We start from the raw sequence: 23,209 nt of genomic DNA, 5'->3' as shown, positions 1-23,209 counted from the left end.
GCAGGATGTTATCTGCTCCTAATATTCCAAAGTATTTATAATTTTCATCACTTGATAGTGATTATTAGTATTAGTATCCCAGGTTTGTTTACTGAGCCTCTGTTAGGGTCATTCTGTGCAACAACTGCCCAACAGCTCTACTCTGATTAATTGCAAAATATTATTGGAATAGGAATTTCAGGCACCTTCCCTTTCTCTCCTGCTGGTGTGCACTTTTATAATGACAGCCATTAGCCATCTATGCAGACCACACTCCCTACCTATTCTTCTGTTTCTTTATCTATACAGACAGGCTTTGAATTTTGGCCCCTCACAATGAAAATTGTCTCAATAGCTTGGTATATGGGAGAGAAGGTTAAGCTAAAACTCTTTCTCTTCAAAACAATTGATGAGTTGGCCAGCCCCCTGTGTTGGACTGTACTACTACATTTTGTACATACAGAATTGTCTTGAAGTAATGATTTATATTCTATGTCGCACTGTTACATCAGTTTTGACTGTTTTTAACTTGCCATAGTTCCACCTTGGGAAACCCTAGGATTTCTAGTTTGGTAAGTGCCTTTAAATTTTCTGATGGAGACCTCTAGAACCCATCCCAACCAAAAGCTGATTCTTCTAATTCAGTAGAGTGGAGTCATGGCATATAAAATGTAATCAAATGGCCATAACAGTTCAGTGTAGATACACCCTAGTTTGTAATTTCGTGAGATACTTTAAATTTAGAATTCTCTACTGTTGATCTTGAAGCTGAGGCTCCAATACTTTGGCCATCTCATGAGAAGAGAAGACTCCCTGGAAAAGACCCTGATGTTGGGAAAATGTAAACGCAAAAGGAGAAGGGGACGACAGAGGTTGAGATGGTTGGACAGTGTCGTTGAAGCTACCAGAATGAATTTGACTAAACTCCGGGAGGTAGTGGAAGACAGGAGGGCCTGGCGTGCTCTGGTCCATGGGGTCACAAAGAGGTAACGACTAAACAACGACTGTTGTTCAACTGTATGCCCTAGAGCTCTTGAGCAGAGAATTTAGATGCATAAATACAAACCCAGAATTCTGTAGGACACAGCCAGAACAGTTACCGTATTTTTTGCACCATAAGACACACTTTTCCCCCACAAAACAGGGAGCGAAGAAAACAGATTATATTTTCCTGTTTTCTTCTCCTAAAAAATTGATGTGTCTTATGGAAAGGTGCGTCTTATGGAGCGAAAAATACGGTATATCAAAATGCTGTTAGTATTGTAGTATAAATGCACTAGTTGCTTCACTGTTTACTTATGGAACCATTATTTTTGCCAACAGCCTCCCCATAGCATTCCCAAATCTTCGAAAGATTTTTAGAGGACAAAAGAAGAAACGAAAACCCATTCCATGGATATGAAATTGATACTTTCATAAGATCATTGTCATGGTCAAGCTAGCAGTAATAAAAATTGTAGTTAATCTGCCAAGAATATAATAATTATTTTTGTGAGATGGAAAATAGGTACTGTTGTGTTCTCCCCATTTGACATCTTTACAATTCTGCTACCTATGACAGATGGATGGCTTGTACTCATTTATTGTCTAAGTTTTTAGATTATGAGGTCTGTTTGCAGTATACCTAATTTACTTTACATTCAGGCACTGGTAAATGTCCATATCTTGAACGTTTATGAGCTGTGTGAGTCAGTTGTCTCATTTAAATTGCAGTAAACTTAATGTACTGAAAACACATAAACACTAATCACAACACAGTTTTCTCTGCATTTTCATCACCATTAATGCCCCATAAATGAGAGTTCTTAATTCAGTGAAATATATGAATTTCAATTACTTTTCAGGCATATTGATTATTATTAATTTTCCCCCACTCTCTGTGTGTTTTGTGCATGTTATATACTTCAAAAATTAACAAAAGTTAAATTAGGATGCCTTTATAAACAGCTTTCTCTCATTTAGGACTTCCTCTGGCCTTAGTGTATAATGCATGAGCATAATTTATTTCTCATAGAAGCCAAAACAGATCCAAAGCAAGAAAGCAAACAAATAAACAATCCTTGTTGACTGGTATCCAAAGAACTCCAGGAGTTCTGGATACCAAGGAGGACAACTGAGTTCTTTTTCATTAAGGAAAAAAAAATCTGAAGCATTCTTGCCTTTTAAAAGTGATTTGCCACAGGATGCAAGGAATGTTTGCTTGGACAAACATATGGAAAATCCCTGCTATAGGCGTGGAACAGAGTTTGATTCATGGTCCCCCGGATTGTACAAACTGGTTATAGGAGGGCTGAGAAGCAGGAATCTGGATAAGCCCATATCTTTCTCCTTGGATCCTTGGATATTCAAGGATACTCTTGTATTATTCAAGCTATCCAATCTACATATAGATCTAGAAATTACAGAAGGGGAAAACATGGGTAGACAATTATATGCTAGAGGAGACCTTTGTGGATACCATGGACTACCAGGAAGACAATTAAGTAAGTGCTGAAGCAGATCAACCCTGAACTTTCTCTAAAGGCAAAATGAGAAAACTTAATTCTGTCATCATGTTCATCATGAGAAGACAAGACACTCTGGAAAAGTCAACAATGCTATGAAAGGTTGAATTCAGCAAGAGACAAGGAAAACCAAAAATGAGCTGGATTGGCTCTATAATGGAAGCCACAGTCTGGAGTTTGGAAAAGCTGAGCAGGGCAGTTAATGATACAACATTTTGGAAGTCATTTATTGATAGCATTGTCATGGGTCAGTGGCAACTGGACATCACATGACAACTAACTCTAGAAAAACAAAGAAGACCCTTGTAGTTAAACTGCAGTTCTGCAGCCAAGACTCTGTTTATGAGTTTGATCCCAACAGCTCAGGTAGCCAGCTGAAGATCCTTCCCAGATCAGTTGATTAACCAGCTTGCCAAGAGGGGCAAGTAGGGAGATGTCAAGCCTACATAATTAAACTGTAAGCTCTCCAAAGAATGCTTTAAGCACTATGGGTGGTATACTGTATAAGCAGTAGACTTTGCTTTGGGGGCAGTATTAAGATCCTGAAAAGCATTCTTCCCCACAAAGGTGGGAAAATGCCCCCATGCTCCAGAGCACCCCTCTGAGGGTCCCTGGCAAATTGGAAGGGGGCCACAGACTGAAAAATGTAAGACATTTCTGAAAGATATCGTTTATGCTGTATCCTTGTTTGAAGGGGGACCTGGAACCTGAGAAGAGCTCCTAAAAGGGCTGTGGCAAAAAAAAAAAAACATTAATTTTTTTTTAAAAAATGTTGAGAATGGCTAGTCTAGAGAAAACAAAGGAACTTTTTGAGCAGTTACATAAAATAATTTAAATTATTTAGGAGCATGAGAGGTTCAGAGGACTGGGGACTGTTTTGGGCTCCTGGAGAGGGGGGTGCATATAACTTGTGAGTTGTCCTGTACTCATCCTGCTCTTAAATTAAACCTACTATCACATACTGTATATTATATCTTGTTACTGCTGTAAATATGGAAATGAAAATTACCACTGAAAGGTTTGTATACTCTTTCACCTTGTACGCTTGCTGCACATATGAAATGTAAAAGGGTGTTGGATTTTTCATTCTTGCAAAGAAAGTCCACAGGTTTGATAATTTCCCACCTACCCACTCTCATCCTTTTTATAAAGAGAGTGGGAGGAATGGACTGGTACATTTTTTTAAGGATACTAGTTACATATGGGCCCGCCATATGCATAATTTCAGCTGAAGATACACAGTACATTTTAGAACAAATGTACAAATAAGACCTTTTCATCTGTCATCAAAGAAAATCCCATTTGTATTAAACTATAACATTAATGTGAATCACACGGTTGTTGTGCTGCCCACTGCCATGAATGATGGAACATTCTAGAGGCAATGCTGTTGGTTTCATTTATTTTGGATCAGAAATCTACAAGGAAAGAATACAGCAAACAGAACCTGTTTCAGCAAGGAATCAGTACTTGAAAGAAGTTTTGCATCTCACAGTGCTTCATGTCCAGACAAGGCACAGCTTCAGAATTTTTTTTTCTATTTCTTTCTGCCCAAATCCAGACATCAAAACTGTTGTAAAAACACGTACAAACTCATCTCAGGACCTATCCATGCAGGTCAATTGTTCATTTAGGGAACCATCCATGCTTATAAAGGCAGGAGAAGGCAAAAAGTGGTCCCTCATGTTTTGTTTTGTTTTGGCCAGTCCTCTTCAGTAATCCATTACACAGCTGAGCATGTTTACATTGTTGAATAAATGTCTTTGTACACCAGGCAGAGAATCACATTCTGAGGTGTATTGCACTTCATGACATCTATATAGAGAAGCAATTCCTAGATGTAATCTCTTTGAGATAATTTTGTTTACATACATCAGCTCAAGTATTAATGTATTACAGTGTATTGAAAACATCTGTCCTAAAACCAAATGGTTGAAATTGAAAACTATGGCCCATATCCTCTTTCTTAGGCTCACTGAATCAATAGAGATTTAGTGAGTCAACTCCTCTGTAACTCATCTGTAAGTGCCACTGATTCAAATGTGCCTACTCTCTCCACAGTTTACTATGCTAAGGTAAGTCACAGCTACGGGAGGCCCATTTCAATCAGTGGAACTTCCAGATGAGTTGACTCACCAACTCTCTATTGATTTAATGGGCCTACTTTATTGTGGTTTACTGCACTAAGCAAGAGGATTGTGACTTATATTTCAATCCACTTGTAAAACTGCAGTTACAAATATAGTAAAAACATATACAGTATGGACATTTATATATACTTGGGCTGGCTGGATAGCTCAGTAGTTTAGGTATCTGATTGTGGTGCCATAGGTTGGAAGTTTGATCCCACACTATGCCTCTTGCAAGCAGAATTAGCCTGTGTAGTCCTAGGCAAGGTGCACATTCTCAGGGCAAGCCCAGAAGAAGGGAATGGTAAACTGCTTCTGAGTATTATCTACCTGGAAAACCCTGAAAAAAGTATCCATAAGTGAGAATTGAGAAGAGTACATGATGATGATGATGATAATGATAATGATTATGATTATGTTGTTGTTGTTGTTGTTGTTGTTGTTGTTGTTGTTAATAATACCAGTCACAGTCAAGTGGTTGTTGACATTGACATTTTTCATCCTGTGTATACATTTGAAATTTAAAGATAGAAAGGTGAGGAATAGTTTGCTAAATATAATCCTCAAGATGTCTCAGAAATTAAAACTTGTTAGTCAAAAGGTGCCACAAGACTGTTGTTTTTACTCAACATAACTGTTGTTTTAAAACCTTATATTCTCTGCCTGAAACATTCAGTTGAACAATGCTTTTTCTCCTTGAATTAAAAACATATTCTACATCCCCTCAGCTCTGAAGCAGAAAAGCTTCTCACCAAAGCCAGTCTACTAGTTCAGCTGGGATTTATTCCACAGAAAAGAAGAGAAATAGTGCTGTCAAATCATGTAAGGAAAAGGCTACAGTTAGTAAGATTAGGTGCCAAGAGATTTTGTATGTGTGTCCATGTGTGTATAGGAACTTCCCCTCATCCTGCTGAGCTATACTAACTTCCATTTTAAGCCCATTAGAAAGGATGTGCTGTACAAAAGTGAAAGCAGCGAGAGACAAGTTCCCATTGCAGATGAAAGCCTCAAACGGATTGAGAAATGGAAGGGGCATGTCTAGTTTTTAAGTACAGTAGAACCAGTAAACAATGGAAACTGATACAGTACTTCCAGTGAAATGATTACAGGAAATGGGGAGTGGAAAGTCAGTTTTTGTCACTGGAGAATGCACACTTAATTTATAGACATGTCTAGAATTATGCATAGCATAACAAAAGTAGAGAGGGGGAAATTTCTCTCTCCCTTTCCCACTAAAGTAATGGTGAGATAGATCAAAGGAAGTACTCTCTCCCATAATGTATGGTTAAACAGTGGATCTCCGTAGCCAGGAGTTTTAGCTTATTTATTTATTTATTTATTTATTTATTTATTTACAATATTTTTAGACGCACCATTGCCAGTGGCTTAGAGCTCAGCCTTTAACCAAATTGCTAGAAACCTGGCATTATGAATAACTCTGAACAATTCCTGTAAAAGAGAGGTTGACAGCCAAATGAGAAATGAAATAAAAGGAGGAAGGAGAGTATTGCAGTTACCAATCCAAAGGAAGGGAACATGTACACATGAAAAGCAAGTATATTTAAGTCAAATTCCTGCACATTTGCATGTGAAAATGACAATAGTCTTGCATGTATATGAGACTATGTTTATGGGATAACCATCCTATCCCACTTTCTGTCTGCTCTGTCTTCCAAACCAAGACCATGAAGCAGGCACATCATTGATGTACAGAGATCTTTAGGTAAAGGTTCATACAAATCAACCCAGGTTCACTTTGCATAGAAGCTGGTTGATTTTGGTTATGTATCTCTAAATTGCATTATTTTGCTCATGGGAATCTGAAGCCAGAAGGTTGTTTTCTCCCCCTTTATTTTTTGGGCAATTGTTTTGGGTTATATGGATGCAATAGAAAGTAACTGACATGATTTCAACAGCTGCCTTAGATAATGATGTAGCAAGGCTGTGAGCTATTTTTTCAACAAGCCTTTACTGTTGGTGAAATGTTTTTATACTGCTGTGGCTGAAGTGTTATAGCTGGGAGTGCTCTGTTGGGTCTTCATAGTGGGGCTCCTGTAGTCTTAAACTCCCTGAGAAACAGCACAGACTGTTAGTTAAAGCTTCTAAATATTATAGTCCAAATACATGCAATAGACTCAAAGTTGGAGTACCAAATATAAATTTAGTTTTAAAAGGGAGGTCTAGGCACCTTCTCTTTGAAGAGAATAATTTATTGGCATATGCTGTTTTGCAGAGGATATATCAAACTAATACAGCAGGTCGTTTTGAACTACTCTAAGGATCAGATTTTGCACATGAAGTTTGTTATATTTTTAAAAACACACACACAAAAACCCTTCCAAAGTATCTCACTCTCATTTTTCTTTGTTCTGTTTGTTCTGTGCTTTCAAGATGCATTCAATTTACAGCAATCCAAATCGGATTTTCAGTGTAATTGTGATATTTAATGAGTAGCGAGATTCTGTAGCTAATCCAGGATTCAAACCCAGGTGTCCTGACTGAGTCATATTCTGCCATTCTATCTACTATATGAGAAGTCTCCAAACTACGGCCAGCGAGCCACATTCGGCCCACCTTGCCGTTTTATCAGGCCTGTTTCCTTCAGCCAATGCTTGTGCACAGATGTGCATGTAGGCAGGTGTGCAGACAGAGGGGTGCGTGTGGCCACAGGTATGCATGTTCCTGCTCCATCAGCCCTCAAAAATGTTGGAAATATCCAATGAGGCCCTCACAGTCAAAGGTTTGGAGACCCAAGCACTATACTGTACTGAAACTCCATTTCTCTTTAGGGGATATAATGTCATTTCTCACACATCTTGTCATGATGGTGATCATTATCTCCCATTATCCTTCAAAATAAACAACTGTTAAAAAGCAAATATCTGTTCTGCTTTATGACTGAGAACTTGTATTTGAGCTAATTTTGTTGTTATTTTGATTTGATTTTGCTGTGTTTTTCTGTCTTTGTTTTTGACTTCTAAATAGCTGGATTATATTATAACATAAGTGCAATAAAATTGTATTTCTCAGACTTGACGTATAATCCACTGAAATTTTGGCAAGCTAAATGCATTCCAGTTTGCATTGTATCTGTAAGGTTCAGAAAATCTTCTAGAAATAGTAAACAATAATCATTATTGCCCACTGTATTACTCTTCATTGACTTTCAGGCAAGACAGAATTTTCTTTTAATTGACACATGGAAGATGTCCTGTGAAAATGTGGAATCGATATCTGTCAGGGTCAGAATAAATGAGGTCCATGTAAGAATTTCAGCATAAGTTGTTAAAATTTAATAATGTAGAGTCATTTTGCTTGCATGTGAGTGATCTGACACTCAGTCCAAAATAATTCAGTGTGCTTAAACTGACTAGTTTCAATGGGGCTAGCAATGTAGTTCTATGAATCTCTACAAAGAAATAAAGGTCTATCTATCCTATACAGTTGTATCTGTTTGGTGCCTCTGCTAACTGCCATCATATGTAATTTGTAGTTTTGTGAAATATTTAGAATTTTGTTCTTTAGAACTCTAGTGTATTCCTATGAACCGCAGTTCCTAAATACCCTGAGAAAAGGACTAGGATTAAATCAGTTGAATTATTTATTGCAAATAGGCTAATTTGATCTTCACTCCCTTTACACCAGGGAACTAGAGAACTCTATGTCTGAGAAGCACACTCAATCTCTTTTAAAAAAGAATTCTAACTGCTGAAATAAGGGTGTGATCACATGAGGAAATAGATCACAATTTGGGCAGGTTATGGGGCAGTTTGTTGGGATCTTTTTACTGGTGATCACACGAGACATGGGAAAATGCACTCTAGCATGATTCCAATCCATGCCCAAACTGAACCTTTTTAGTCCAGTGGTAGGACGTCTACTTTTTGGAGTCAGGCTGCATCAAGAGTCACCTTAAGGAAGGTCTGTTCCGTTAAAGTGATCCTTTCTGGTGTGATTAGCCATGTACCTTTGCAGCTATCTGATCACACCTCTGATTCCAACTTCTGGCATTTCATGGAATACATCTTAAATTTCTTCTTCCCAGTTAGGTTAGAATAAGATTGTAGGTCAAGTGAGCTTCCCAGTTAGGTTAGAATAAGATTGTAGGTCAAGTGAGCTTAACTTGTCTGAACTGTGGCCATTAAGTCTCCAGTTTCTTTCCTCTTTTTCTAGTAGCAGGTGTTGGGAACTTGTGGCCTTGCCTTCTATCAGAAATTGTTACTCTCATCAGTCCTAGACAGCATAACCAGTGGTGAGGAGATATGGCTTTGGCAATCCACCACAAGTTCCTTGTGACTGCAGTATAGAAATAAGTCGACATAGTTTCCATTGGGCTTAAGTCACAGAGCCAGTACAAATGGATTTGATGAGAAATTTGATGAAATATAAGTGTAGAGGAGTTTTGCTTGCTTGTCAGAGATCTGATATAATAATCTGAAAAAGAATTAGATATGCTTAACATCATTGGTTCCAGTAGGACTGGTACTATCAATTTGGTTTGAGATTATATCAGACCTGATGAATAGAGTGGTTTTACTTTTGTTATTGTTCCTGGTGCTGAGATATATAAATCACAAGATACTGCGTAGGTTAAATAGAGCATTTCTCATACAAGTATAGCATTTGCTATGTGGTCATTTCTACTCTAAATCATCTTGTTCACATTACAGAAGTGGATTATAGTATAGCATATCTAGACATTTCTGGGACGATTAGCACAATTTTTCATTCAGCTGTCATTTTGCAGCTACTATTACACACACACACACACACACACACACACACACACACACACACACACACACACACACACACACACACACACACACACACACACACACACACACACACACACAAAACTCTGTAAATACTGGAGAAAATGAAGTTGAGGTATTCACCCATCCATAGGTAAAGAAAAGGCAATCCAGATACCCTGAACCATCTAGGGTTATTTGTTTTCTGGCAAGCTGCTTTATTCTGTGCAAAACTGCAAGAGTTCTTTTTATTGCAGAATCCTAGTGTAAGCAGCTCCTATGTCTGGTAGCAAGGGGGGGATGCACATATTATACATAAAATAAACCACTTTGAACCATCCAAGAGTTAAACAATTTTTTTAAAAAACCTATGCAGTTTTTTTTTAAAAAAACCCATAGATTTACAGATCCTCACTTCTTTCAAGGAAATGACAAATTCTGGAACTACATATAATAGTATCTCAAGCAACAGCATATGAAAACAGCATCAGTGGCAAAATAACACAACAACTACTACTACTACAACTACTACTACAACTACTACTACTACTACTACTACTACTACTACTACTATTATTATTATTATTATTATTATTATTATTATTATTATTATTATTATTATTATTATTATTATTATTATTATTATTATTATTATTATTATTATTATTATTATTATTATTATTATTTAGGAAAAAGATGTCCAAAAACTAGAATTACAGGAAATTTATTACATGAATCTTTATCTGAAGACCAGATATACACACCAAGTAAAAACAACAAAGATCAGGATGAGGGATGTGTCATTTTCCACATGTGTTGGATTACAGTTCTTGCCATCCCTCATCAACAGCTATGTTGGCTAGGGTTGTTGGCTATTCCTTTCCAAAAACATCTGGAGGGACACATGTTCCCCACTCCTGGCTAAAAAATGTAAAAAGATAATTATATCACATGGTTTCCTAGATTCCAGTGGATGTTTGAAGAGAGATCCTCGGTTGGCAGGAATGCAAACAATCAAATACTAAATGTGAGACAGAGCCAGCTATAGCTGAAGAAATAAGATCAAAACTATGAGCAAGCAAAATCTAGACTAGCTTTTGTAGGGTCAGTAATATAGAGAGTTGTTAAAGGTAGAATCCTACATTGAGCAATCTCTGGGTAAATTATGAAGATCAGGCCCAGTTACCACCACTGGAATTACTCTTGGTGTGATCCAGTAGGTGGTTATCATAGGGGTTCACAAGTTAAAGGGAAATTAGCTACTTCAGGTCTTGAGTTTGGTTGCTGAGTTTTTATAAAAGGCTAATACTACAGTGGGGTCTCGACTTACGAACGGCTCGACATACGAACGTTTCGACTTACGAACCGCTCTCATAGGAATATATGGACTCGACTTGCGAACTTAGATTCGAGTTACGAACTCTTTTTTTCCCTTTTTTTAAAGCTAAGTCATCTTAGATTAAAAGGAAAAAAGAAAAAATATCCCCCTCTAGTGGCAGAAGGTGGAATAGCAGCTTCCCATTCGTTTCTATGGACGAAAAGAGCAGATACGGATTAAATGGTTTTCAATGCATTCCTATGGGAAATGAAGATTCGACTTATGAACTTTTCGACTTGAGAACTGCCTTCCAATACAGATTAAGTTCGTAAGTCGAGACCCCACTGTAAGAGGAACAGGTCTGAGGACTAGATAGGTTGCAGGAAGTAATATGGGGAGGGAAAGAGAATAAACAGGCTAGAGTGGGGTAAAAGATGGCATAAGGTACATACAATAAAGGATTATTAATGACATTTCCAAAGAGTTAGCCATGTTGGTCTGTCACAGCAAAAGCAACTGCATTTTGGCAACTGAATGGCCAGCATATTTTATTACGGCATACATTTTTTTATAAATTTTATGTGCCACAAAACTCTTATTTGGTCATGAATGTATTATAGGGATTTTGCCTTTGTAAACTGTTTCTGGAAGGTTACCATAAATTTCTTGCAGTACATGGACTGGGCTTTCTCTTCCTTTGCCCTACAAGAGATAATGACAAATCCTTACTTTCTTATTTATTGTGGACCCCAAATGCTATCATTCTTTCTTATCAGCTATCCCTGGCTAGACTAGAGTCAGGCTGTAAATCTGTACAGTGCTTAAGAGCTTTATGTTTGCCTATACCTCATCCACATTGAAAGGATACAATAACAGTTGCAGGTCTTACAGGGAAAAAAGAAAAGAAAAAAGAAATGCCTTGAAGTTGAAATCTTCCTTTTACAGACTAAGAACACTGTTTGGTTTGTGGCTATGTTCACAATAGTCTGCAGAACTTACTTGCGTTTACCAATATATATGTCTAAGAAAAAAAAAAGAGTGGATTGACCTTGAAGCAGCGGAAAATGGAAATTGTTAACAATATTTCTCTCCGTTTTGTCCAGGGTGTTTTGAATGCTGCATCAAGTGCTTGGGGGGTATTCCCTATGCCTCACTGATTGCTACCATCCTGCTGTATGCTGGGGTCGCCCTCTTCTGCGGCTGTGGCCATGAAGCCCTGTCGGGAACTGTCAACATTCTTCAGACCTACTTTGAGATGGCAAGAACTGCTGGGGACACTATTGATGTATTTACCATGTAAGCCTCTATTTCACCTTTTGAAAACTTGCTTTTTGACTGCTGCAAGTCTAAATATCATTAGTACTCCTTGGCCTATCCAATACTCCATCACAAAATCAAAAGAAGGCATTACTTGAATTTCTTCCAGATTCATTGGTAAACAGATGGATGTCAAATGGTTCTATAAATATAAGTATTTCCATTATAACTTTTCCATTCTGCAAAATTTATGTATGTTTTAGTACTAGAAAATGATTTCTTATGTATCTGCAGGTAAGTAAATCTTGGATTCTGTAAAATATTTATTGTTTGTCATCCTGAATTGGACTAATTGTTACATGTCTTCAGCTGTATATTTCTCAACGGTCTCATTTACTCTATTTCATTTTAAAATTTATACCAGATTAGCATTATTCTTATTAAATTAGATGAATCATGGACAAATGTGTTTAGACACATGATTTTATAACAATATGACTTCATTATTAAATGTCTGTTATGTTGTTAAATAACTAGAGAAGTATATTTGCAAAATTCTTAGGATGACACTCAACTAAAAACTATTATTTTATATAGATAATGCCACTGTAGCAAAGGAGCAGAGTTCAAGGATTAGCATGTCATGCATAACAATTTTAAGTTGAAATTCTGGGTGCACATAAGTGTCTTTGGCCGTTCTCCTAGAAAATGAGGGCTTTGACCCATAATTTGAGAGGTGGCTATTAGTATTCGTATTTGAATATTGATGCACAGGTGGCAATAACGAGGATCCAACCTCATGGGGCTGGATGGTCCACTCACTGATCTGCCACTGCTGCGGACTCTGCGATCCTTTTAATGACTCCAGCTCGCATTCGGTGAGCCACTCTTTGACCTGGCCGGTAGGCTTGTTGCCCCACCTCCTCCCAGGGGTGGCGAGCCGATTGTGAGCTCTGGAGTCATTGGAAGGATCGTGGAGCCCATGGCAATGGCGGATCGGTGCATGGACCATCCAGCCCCATGGGTCTGGACTCTCATTATTGCCACTTATGCAGGGATATTTGTATACAAATACCCCCATCGCTGCCCATAATAACTTGGCTTGTTTTCTGAGATCCAGTGGCTTGGCTTCTTAGGCCATTATCTAATGTAAGATATTGTGTTGTATCTGCTATATTCTCAGCTATATTTTTGTTCTAACCGGCCAATGCCATCACACAAGCTTCATTAATGATTAGAAATACTTGTTACCATGTTGTTTCTGCTTGTGGGATTAATTTAGCCACCAATAATTGTCATTGTTTATAGAACAATGCTTCCTAGGCCGGAAGCTGAATTTCAACAGGGGTCTTAAAGGTCATTGCCAGCTCAACAACTTGTGCCCAAATTCAGTATTTGTTTTGGGGCCATATATCAATGTATAACTATTTGCCATGTAGTCCCACTTCTGTATCAAAGGAAGTAGATGTGTCCTTGAAAGCTCACCTTAAAATATAACAGTCTAAGGTGTAACAACATTTTTGTCTTCTTTAATTTTCTGCTTTTGCCTCATAAGTTGGAAGTGGCAGCACTTAACGAAAGGATAGCTTGAAAAGGTTACTCTTTTGACTTCAACTGCCAGAATCCCTGATTATTCCTGAAAAATAAGTTTTCCAGTCTCTCTTCTGGGATTGAATACGTTGCTTCTATCTCTCTGTCTTCTTTGCATTGTATTAATTAACTTTTGTTAGTATTTTATCCTTTTGATTTTTAAGTTGTTTTGCTTTAGTAATTTTTAACAGATCTAATGATATGTGCACTATTTGGTATGTGCAAGTTGTATGTGCAAGTTGGAGGTGAAACACAGCCTTTATGAGCCAAGGAAAACATCCCCACTTTGTAGTCGGATTTTTCCAAGAAAATCTCCCTGGCAAAGGCAGATTGTCTTGACTTTGCTATCTAGAAGTAACAGTACCAATTCAATAGAAGTGGAGAAAGAGCAGATTCACAGTATTGATTAATGTATAAATTTTAATGCATAAAAGTATAAATCGGTATTTATTATTTAACACAATGTTGTTAAATGGAGTCATATTTTTAGATTTGCACTTAGTGTGGATCTGATTTCACACCTAAGGCTGTGTTTAATATTGAATGACAACTAATCCATTTCTCTAGACTCCGTCTTAATGAGCATCTTGATAACCATTGCATAGCAGCAGAATCATGGTAAATCAATGCTTTAAGCATATTACAGATTATCCACGTTTCCTGTGTTAGAGCTGTACATGAAATATCTATCACCTGGGATATGTAGTTAATATATTATGAATTGAGTGATAAATGAAGAATGTTTTTCCATTAATTTTCTTGTTCTTAAAATACAGTTAATTTCCCATGATTTGAGGGAACTGTGTGTCTCCTTCCCTCAGGGCTTTTTGTTTGTTTGTTTGTTTTGTTTTTGGTGCTGCTGTAAAATAAGGAGTGAGGATCAGTGAGATCTGAGTTTAAATCCACACTCATTCATGAAGTATGGCTTTGGGATGGTCACCACTTCTTAGCCATGCCTATCCAATAGAGCAGGGGTCTCCAAACTTTTGACTATGAGGGCCACACTGGATATTTTCAATATTTTTGAGAGCTATGCCCACCCCCTGCAGGCACACATGCACGCATGTCCCATGCACACCCCCCGCACACATGGATGGATACCCACCCACCCTGAAAACCTCCCTGCATTTGCAGTTAGGGCAAGTTCAAATGCTGGAATAGTTTTTCTTATTTATTTGAATTGACTGCAGTATCCCATTCTGTATAATTTATGATAGTCTTCACCATCACTTCTCTGGGCTTTAGGAAGACCACAGTGCTAACTGTGTAAGGAGATCATACTGCTAGATTGTATTTAATTGTGCTTATGGTTTTGATATTTTTCATTAGATTTATCTGAATAAAATTTGAAGACTTAACTCTGTCTGCAAGATATATCATAGCTGTGGCACATACAATATTTTGGTGTGAATCATAAGAAACTGTGGATTGTTCTCAAATAAATGTGTGTGCCCCAATACATGATTGTCCTGATGTGTAACCTGTATTGTGGACAAGTTTTGGGACAGAAAATAGGCAAACAGAGTAGTTTCCCCCGACAACCTTTTTTTTATCTCCCTGTTTGTTCAGTCTGTATATAGAGCATATAATATGGAAAGCTGGACAAAACTTTCCATATTAAGGATATTAAGATAAAGGAGGAATGAAAATTGCTGGGGGGAAAATCAGGTATTTAAAATAAGCAAATGATACCACATTACTGGCAGGAAGTAACAATGACTTGAAACAACTCCTGAGGAAAGTGAAAGAGGAAAGAGCAAAAGTAAGACAGCCGTTGAGGTCAAAAATAGTCACTACAGAACTATACAGCTTTAGCATTGTATATAACTGTAAGGGAGGTCCAGAGGAGAGTGTGCCATCCCAAGAGGAGGAAGGAAAGGAGGGTGGGGGAAAATCCGAGAGCGTGAAAGAGCAGGAGGACCAGAGGGAGAACTTACCTTTAGAAGAAGGGAAAATGGAGCAAGGCGGGAAATTTGAAGTAAGCCTAGTGGAGGAGCGCGGGGACAAGAAAGGGGAGGAGCAGGAGCTGTCAGTCTGGGAAGAGGGTATAAGTAACCAAGGAGAATGGCGGTTTGAAGTAGAACTAGAGTTGTGGAAACGCAAGAGAGAGCTGGAGAGACTGAGAGAGAATGAGAGGGTGAAGACCCAAGAGTTACTGCGTGATTTCCCTAACCTAATGTTAGGAGGGCTGTTACCAATCCCATCTCAAAGTAAGTGGGAGAGATGCGACAAGAGACGTTAGAATGGTCAGTGATAGTCTTCCCTAAGAACAAGGGTAGAGGACGTCAGGTGATCCGCCCAGATTCCTGGTACAACACTCCTCCACCCGAGGGGGACTGGTCTCAACATCCATGCTGCAGCACCATTTGCACCGTGAGGAGCGCACCTCTTTGGAAGCCCACCGTTGCTGAGAAGTTTGGCCCAGCACCCCTGTGAGTTCAGCTGATTTGGGACGAGAATTTGTATTAGACAGTTATGGCATGTTGCCGGAGTTAAGTTTATTTGATCCAATTATGAACGGAATAGAACAGCATGTAATCAATAAAGAAGTTGTTAAAGTAAAGAAAACGTCTCCTGTGATATTTCCCACGCAAAATAAGGAGTCGCCAAAATTTGTAGTTGAACCCAGTCACAGTGTCGCCCAACGTGGGGCGACGTCTACTGCAGGAAACTGGGACATTTTGAAATTGTAGCAGATGATTGAGAGGCAAGAGAAGTTGATTGAGAATCTGACAGAACAACAAACTTTATTGACCAGGCAGTGGCTGGAGAGTAGAGACGAGGAGGGAAAAATGAATAGAGGTTCAGATGGAGGTAGGAACCCCTGGGTCGCAGGGCCAGCCCCAATAAGGATGCAGAAGATGGGGTCCGCAGATGATCCTGAGGAGTATTTGCATACCTTTGAGAGGGTGGCGACTGCAGCCGGGTGGCCAAAGGAACAGTGGACATTAATTTTGATGCCTTGTCTAATGGGAGTGCTTCAAGAGGTGGTGGACACATCGTCCATCGTAGAAGCATCTCAATATGAAACAGTAACAATGGCTATTTTGAAAATGTTGAATTTGACAGAGGAAGCATATCAGAAGAGATTTTGGGAACTACGATTAAAGGCAGGAGTGCACCCTAGATGTTGATGCAGAGGATGAGAGCGAATTTAGTAAGGTGGCTGAAACCCAATGAAAAAACAAAGGAAGAGATTTTGGAAATATTGGTAATAGAGCAATTAATCACGACCCTCGGGAGTAGTCTAAAGAACTGGGTGCAGAGGAATCACCCGATGAAGTTGGAGGATGTGGCTTGGTTAATAGAGGATTTTTGCTTAGCTGGAGAGGGCGCTCGAGATAACTTCACGACATAGGAAAAGGCGCAACCATGGGAGAAGATGGTGACGGGATGCAATGGAGCTGCCCCATAAGGAGCTTTTTCGCTCATCTGACCTTAACAAAGGGCGCCCCTTTGAGCAGATGAGGCTCAAGACAGTGTGCCCCATCATGTTCAGCCACTGATTGTTCGAAAGTGGCATGGGGCTCAAGCCAGGCAAGGACAGATGCCCATTTGCTATGACTGCAAGCGTCCCAGACACGTGAAACGTGATTGCCCTGGCATGGATTGCTCTTGGGTAGGCATGGGGTGTGAGGCTGTGCAAGTATGGGGTCTGAAAGAGATGGATGGAAGGTGTAAATTTGGGTAAATGGAGAGAAGAAAAAAGTGCTTGTGGACACAGGTTGTGAGACAACCTTGGTGTGAGACTTGGGGAGCGACTCTGGGGGATGAGTTTTCAATACAGTGTATTCACAGAGACTCTAAGACTTATAAAACTTTGTGGGCAGAGGTGTGCATTGGGGCAGAAAGACGACGACTTAAAGTGGGAATTGTACCGGAGTTGTCCAGAGAGATGTTGTTGGGATGAGATTGGGCGGGTGCCCATAAGTTCTTATTGCTCAAAGAAGGGTTAAAGGGGGGAGAGACTGAGAAAGAAATTGAAACTGATTTTCTGCAGGAGACATCGAGAGAACAAACCAGAATGTGGCAACAAGATTATGCAACGTTGCAAGAAGTTCTGCAAGAAGCAGGAGAGGTAGGGAGTGTTAAAACTGGAAAAGTAGGGTTAGAAATGGTGGAGGGACTTTTGTACCATGTGGACCGAGAGGATAACAAACAATTAGTAGTGCCATCTAAGTGGCGAAGTGAGATACTGTGGTTGGCTCATGATATCCCTATAGCTGGACACTTGGCTGTAGAGAAAATGAGAGCAAGGCTATTACAGAGGTTTTGGTGGCCAGGTATGGCAAAAGAGATAGAATATTATTGCAATACGTGTAAGCAGTGCCAGATCACTCAGAGGAAACCAAGGCCAGGAGCCCCACTTATTCCTATGCCCCTAGTGGACCATCCCTTTGACAGAGTAGGACCCCTGCTGAGGTCCACTGGGGGCCAAACTCTCATCTTAGTGTTGATAGACTATGCCACAAGATATCTGGAGGCTATTCCCCTGTGGTCATCCACGTCAACAGCAATAGCTAAGGAACTGATGCACATTTTCATGAGGCTAGGATTTCCATGGGAGGTGTTGACTGATCAGGGCACAGATTTCATGAGTCAAACCTTGAAAGAGATGTGGAAGTTGTTGGAGGTTTGGTCTGTACGTACAGCAGTTTACCATCCTCAGACCAATGGACTAGTCGAGAGGTTCAAAAAGGCTCTGAAAGGAATGCTGAGGAAATTAGTTATAGACAAACCCAAAAGGTGGCATTTGCTGGTAGCACCCCTTATGTTTACAGTACGGGAGGTCCGTCAGGCATCTACGGGGTTTTCCCCATTCAAAATGATGTATGGGTGGAATCCTAGAGGAGTACTTGACTTGGTAAAGGAAAAATGGGAGAGTGGTAAGGACAAGGCTCAGACAGTGGTGAAACATGTGGTGGAAATGAGAGTACACCTGAATAAGGTGGCACAATTGGCCAAGACAAACTTGACAGCTGTGCAGCAGGGACAAAAGAGGAGGTATGACCAGAATGTTAGGCCTATACAGTTTCAGCCAGGACAAAAGGTCCTTCTTTTGCTGCCAGCTGAAAACGCAAAACTGTTTGCACAACGGCAGGATCCTTACAAGGTTATAAAAAAAAAAATAGGAGAAGCAGATTATGAAGTAAAAATGCCTGATAAGGAAAAACAGAAGGGGATTTTCCACATAAATTTGTTAAAGGAATGGCAAGAAAGAGAGGCTGTGGGGATTTCCCCACAAGAGGCCCTATGGGGGGGAGACAGAAGAGGAAGATCTAGGGCCGGAAGCTTTAATCTATTCTGAAGGGACGTCTGACATAGTGTTGGGAGAACGCTTAACAGAAGAACAGATAGTTAGAGTATTAGAAGCGAGATATCAAGATGTTTTCAGATAGACCAGGCTATACGACGTTAATTGAGCATCAGATAAACACTAAGCCAAATGTAGTGGCTAGATCTGGAGGACGAAGTTGGCCTTATCACTTGAAAGAAACCATTAATATGGAGGTGGAGAAAATGTTGGAAATGGGAGTAATAGAGCCTTCTAGAAGTCCGTGGAGAAGCTATCCTGTGCTAGTGCCCAAGGCTGATCAGAAGGTATGGTTATGTATAGATTTTTGCAAACTGAATGGGGTATTCATGTTTGATGCCTATCCCATGCCCAAGGTAGATCATTTATTAGAATGACTAAGCCAGGCCAAATTTCTGACATTACTGGACCTCACGAAAGGTTATTGGCAAATTCCTTTTAAGAAGGAAAATAAGGAGAAGACAGCCTTTGTGACCACAAAGGGGCTGTTCCATTTCTCCCACATGCCATTTGGGTTACATGGCATAGCAGCTACATTCCAGAGATTAATGGATCAAGTATTAGAACCGGTCCAGCAATTTGCCGGTGCTTACACTGATGACATCTTGATATAGTAGGAGTTGGGAGGAACATTTGACCCACCTTGAAGCAGTTTGGAAAGAGTTGAGGAAAGCAGGCCTTAAGGTGAACCCCAGAAAATGTAGGGTCACTAGAAAGGGGGTAACATTCTTAGGGTATCAAATTGATAAAGGAAAAATACAGCCTGTACCTGAGAAGGTAGAGAAGATCACAGATTGGAAGGTACTGCAAAGTTAGACAGATGTGCAGCAATTTTTAGGTTTGGCTGGATACTATAGGCAATTTGTGCCCCATTTCACAGAGATTGCAGCACCTTTGATGGGTTTGACTAGGAAAAGGGCACCATGGGTACAGTGCGGTTCTCAAGAACAACAAGCATTTGAGAGATTAAAAGCTATATTGAATGAATTGCCCAGCAGGTACGCACCTGATTTCGAGAGACCCTTCATAGTACAGACATACACATCAGAGCATGGATTGGGAGCTGTATTAGCTCAAGAGTGGGAAGGAATAGAATACCCCATGATGTATTTGAGTAAAAAGTTATTCCCGAGAGAGCAGCAGCATTCCACTATAGAAAAAGAGGTGCTGGCAGCTAAGTGGGCAATACAGACTCTTTGGTTTTACCTCTTGGAAGCACCGTTTACCTTGATCACGCTCCTCTTCAGTGGTTGAATAGGATGAAAGATTGTAACCCCTGTCTTACAAGGTGGTACAGCAACCCAGTATTTTTCCCCTCTGAAAATTCACCCGAGCACAGATCGGATGCGGAAGCCATCTTGGCAGAGAGCTGTGAGGCTGACCCCCTGTGACTGCTGTCTAGTCTGGATTCTCTTTGGCTGGACTGTGTGGGACTCTTTTTGTTAGGTTTCTGGAGAAAAAGGGATATTTTTGCCACGGTGGTATTTTAAATTGTTGGGCTAATAGTTGATTTATATATTATAATATCTGTGTAAGGATGGAAGGAAGAACTTAGGGGAGGTTTATGATTGTGGGATTGGTTTGTTGATAAAATAGTGGAAACTTTGGAAAGATATTTGAGGGTTGGTCACTTTGGTGAAGGATATAGTATTATTTATACAGACCCTACTCATTGGAAAGAGTGAAATGGCCTCCTAAAAATTAAAATATCAAATGTTGGGGACTTTTTCTGCCCAATCTCAAAATTAGGGAATAATGGCAAAAAAAAAAAAAATCAGACAAAGAATGGCAGGCTACCATGCAAAATATAATAACAGCAGGATTTCAGCAAGTAAATGAACGTCTTAGCCAGATAGAAGATCTGATGAAAGAGAAGTTATCAGATGTTAAACAACAGTTAAATGAAGCTGTACTAACTCCAGAAATGCTTTTATTGAGTACAATACCACGTAACATAGATGGGATAAAGAGTTACCCAGTGAGCTATTTAGCTACTACAGTCAGATAATGTTATGTTAAAAATTGGACTGCTGTCCTGGATTCATCCTTCTCTTCCAAAAATTGGAAGAAAGCAGAGCTATGGAAACAAGAGGAGCTTACTGAGAAAATATGGGAAGTGACAGAAATGGATACTCTTTCAGATGTGCTGAATGACTGTCCAAATCAAAAGGAAATTGAACAATGGGATTTATTTTACAAATGGCTTCGGTTCCCTGATAGTGTTGGAGTAACTTAGATTTAAACTAAAGTATACAGTGGTCCCTCGACTTACAGAATTAATCCGTATTGGAACTGTGGTAGCAGGTTGAAAACTCTGTAGGTCAAGGGTCCATTTCCCATAGGAATGGAGTGAAAACCATTTAATCAGTTCCAGCCAAAGGAAAAAAAATCCCAGGCTTCCAAAGCTGCACCCGCTGCCCTGTGTCTTCTCTCCCCACTGTCCTCTGCCTTCTGTCCCCAGGGACAGGAGACAAGAGGCCAGTGGGTCCAGCTTTCTAAGCCCCGAAAGCCAAAAGCTGACAGCCTACACAGAGTGGCTTTCGGCTTGCAGCCTTGGAAGCCTGGAAGCAGAAAGCCGATCTGCGCCCACTGTCAGCTTTCAGCTTTTGGGGCTTAGAAACCTGCCCCCGCTGCCCTCTGCCTCCTGTCCACAGGAGGCAGAAGGCACCGGGGACAGGAGACAAGAGGGCAGTGGGGGCTGCTTCAAATTTCCCGCTCTTTCCCCACCTTATGTAGGTTGAAGCTCCGGCCGCAAGTCAAACTAAAATTTTGCGGACGGAGCTTTTTGTACCTCGAAATTTCCGTAAGTTGGGACCTTCGTTAGTCGAGGGTCCACTGTAACTGTAAGTTGATAGGTAGAGGGTAATCAAATAGGAAATAAAAGCAGAAAGTTGATTTGTTATTGAAATACGGATAGATTGGATGATTGCATATTTTGTGTTCTTCTATCCCTTTCCCTTTCCCCCCACTTCCTTTTACCTTTTGTATTCCCTGCCCCATGCTTAGTTGTTAAAAAATAAATATTAAAAAAAGAGCTTTAACATCATTGTAGTCAGAGTTAACTGCTACTCTGATCAGCTTCTGCAAGATGGATTGAAGGTAGTCGGTACCATCTTGCCCTTCAAACCAAACAGCAACACACTCTGTCCTTACCCATCATCATTTGAGATGTGTCCATTGAGCCCTAAACAGATGTCCATTTTTTTATTAGACCGTTGCTCTCTCTGGAGGCTGGAATACACAGTGGGCATTGTTATGAACACTGGGTTGGATCCAAACATTATTTGAGTGGAGCTGCACTTTTGCAAAGTTTGCTGATGGCACTCATTAATGGAAGAAGTCTTAAAACATTGGCCAAGTCCTCTTCCCCTAAAGTTCTCCAAGTTTCTCATCCCCCATTCTCTGGAGAGTTGAGGGACCTTATGGAACAGTATGGGTGGTGGCACAGAATGATGCAAAGGAGAGGGGGAATCACCACCACCATCATCCTTCCTATTGATAATCATATCTGCATTGATGCCCAGATGAACAGAAGAACCCCTAAGTATTTATCACTGATATTACACTGTTGCATTCAGCTGACTGAATATATTGGAAGACTGTCCTTTAGAGTCTAACTTCTGGCTGAAGATATTTTGGGGGTTGTGTGTGTGTGTGTGTGTGTGTGTGTGTGTGTGTGTGTGTGTGTGTGTGTGTGTGTGTGTGTGTGTGTGTGTGTGTGTGTGTGTGTGTGTGTGTGTGTGTGTGTGTGTGTGTGTGTGTGTAACTGAAATGGTAGCATGTGGTTTTGGTTAAATATTATTGCTGGAATGATGCTGTATTTCACACACTTTGAATATCAGCATACTTTTTACACTATTGCATTGTGTTCCTAAGCAAAAACATGCTTAATTTTCAGTGAAAAGAGACTGAATTTCTTATGTAAGTATTTCCCTGGGGCTTTGATTCATGTCAAACTCTGTGAATAAGCCCAGGCATTGTTGTTATGGTTTTATCAATCAAATACAGTATGTCCCATCTGGTGACAAGTCTGTCTGGTAGTTCAGAGTCACCATTAAAACTTGACTAACATGGATACTTTTTAATCACAGGATTGACATCTTCAAATATGTGATCTATGGAGTAGCAGCTGCCTTCTTTGTCTATGGCATTTTGCTGATGGTGGAAGGATTTTTTACAACTGGTGCCATCAAGGATCTCTATGGGGATTTCAAAATCACCACCTGCGGCAGATGTGTCAGCGCCTGGGTATGTTAATATGACAGCCTTGATTACCCATACCAATTTCCACTGGGTTAAAGTGCTTTAATTAATTCATACCAAGTTAGACACGCCTGTGTATCTCTGAATCTGTATGTGAAACA

The 23,209-nt window shown here is 39.8% G+C and overlaps 1 protein-coding gene across 4 annotated transcripts in view; it reads left to right on the top strand.

Annotated features, from left to right (window-relative positions):
• GPM6A (glycoprotein M6A) overlaps positions 1 to 23,209 on the top strand; it is a 241,131-nt gene that overhangs the window by 186,772 nt on the left and 31,150 nt on the right. For all 4 annotated transcript variants that reach the window (XM_020803288.3, XM_073001440.2, XM_020803280.3 and 1 more), the window contains 2 exons: positions 11,788 to 11,980; positions 22,937 to 23,093. In XM_020803288.3, the coding sequence (XP_020658947.1) occupies positions 11,788 to 11,980; positions 22,937 to 23,093 (350 nt within the window). The remainder of the gene's footprint in view (positions 1 to 11,787; positions 11,981 to 22,936; positions 23,094 to 23,209) is intronic.

This window comes from Pogona vitticeps, chromosome 5 (assembly GCF_051106095.1).
Source record: "Pogona vitticeps strain Pit_001003342236 chromosome 5, PviZW2.1, whole genome shotgun sequence".
NCBI classification, from domain to species: domain Eukaryota; kingdom Metazoa; phylum Chordata; class Lepidosauria; order Squamata; family Agamidae; genus Pogona; species Pogona vitticeps.
Note: the sequence above shows the minus strand (reverse complement) of the source record. Positions and strands in the feature narration are given on the sequence as shown.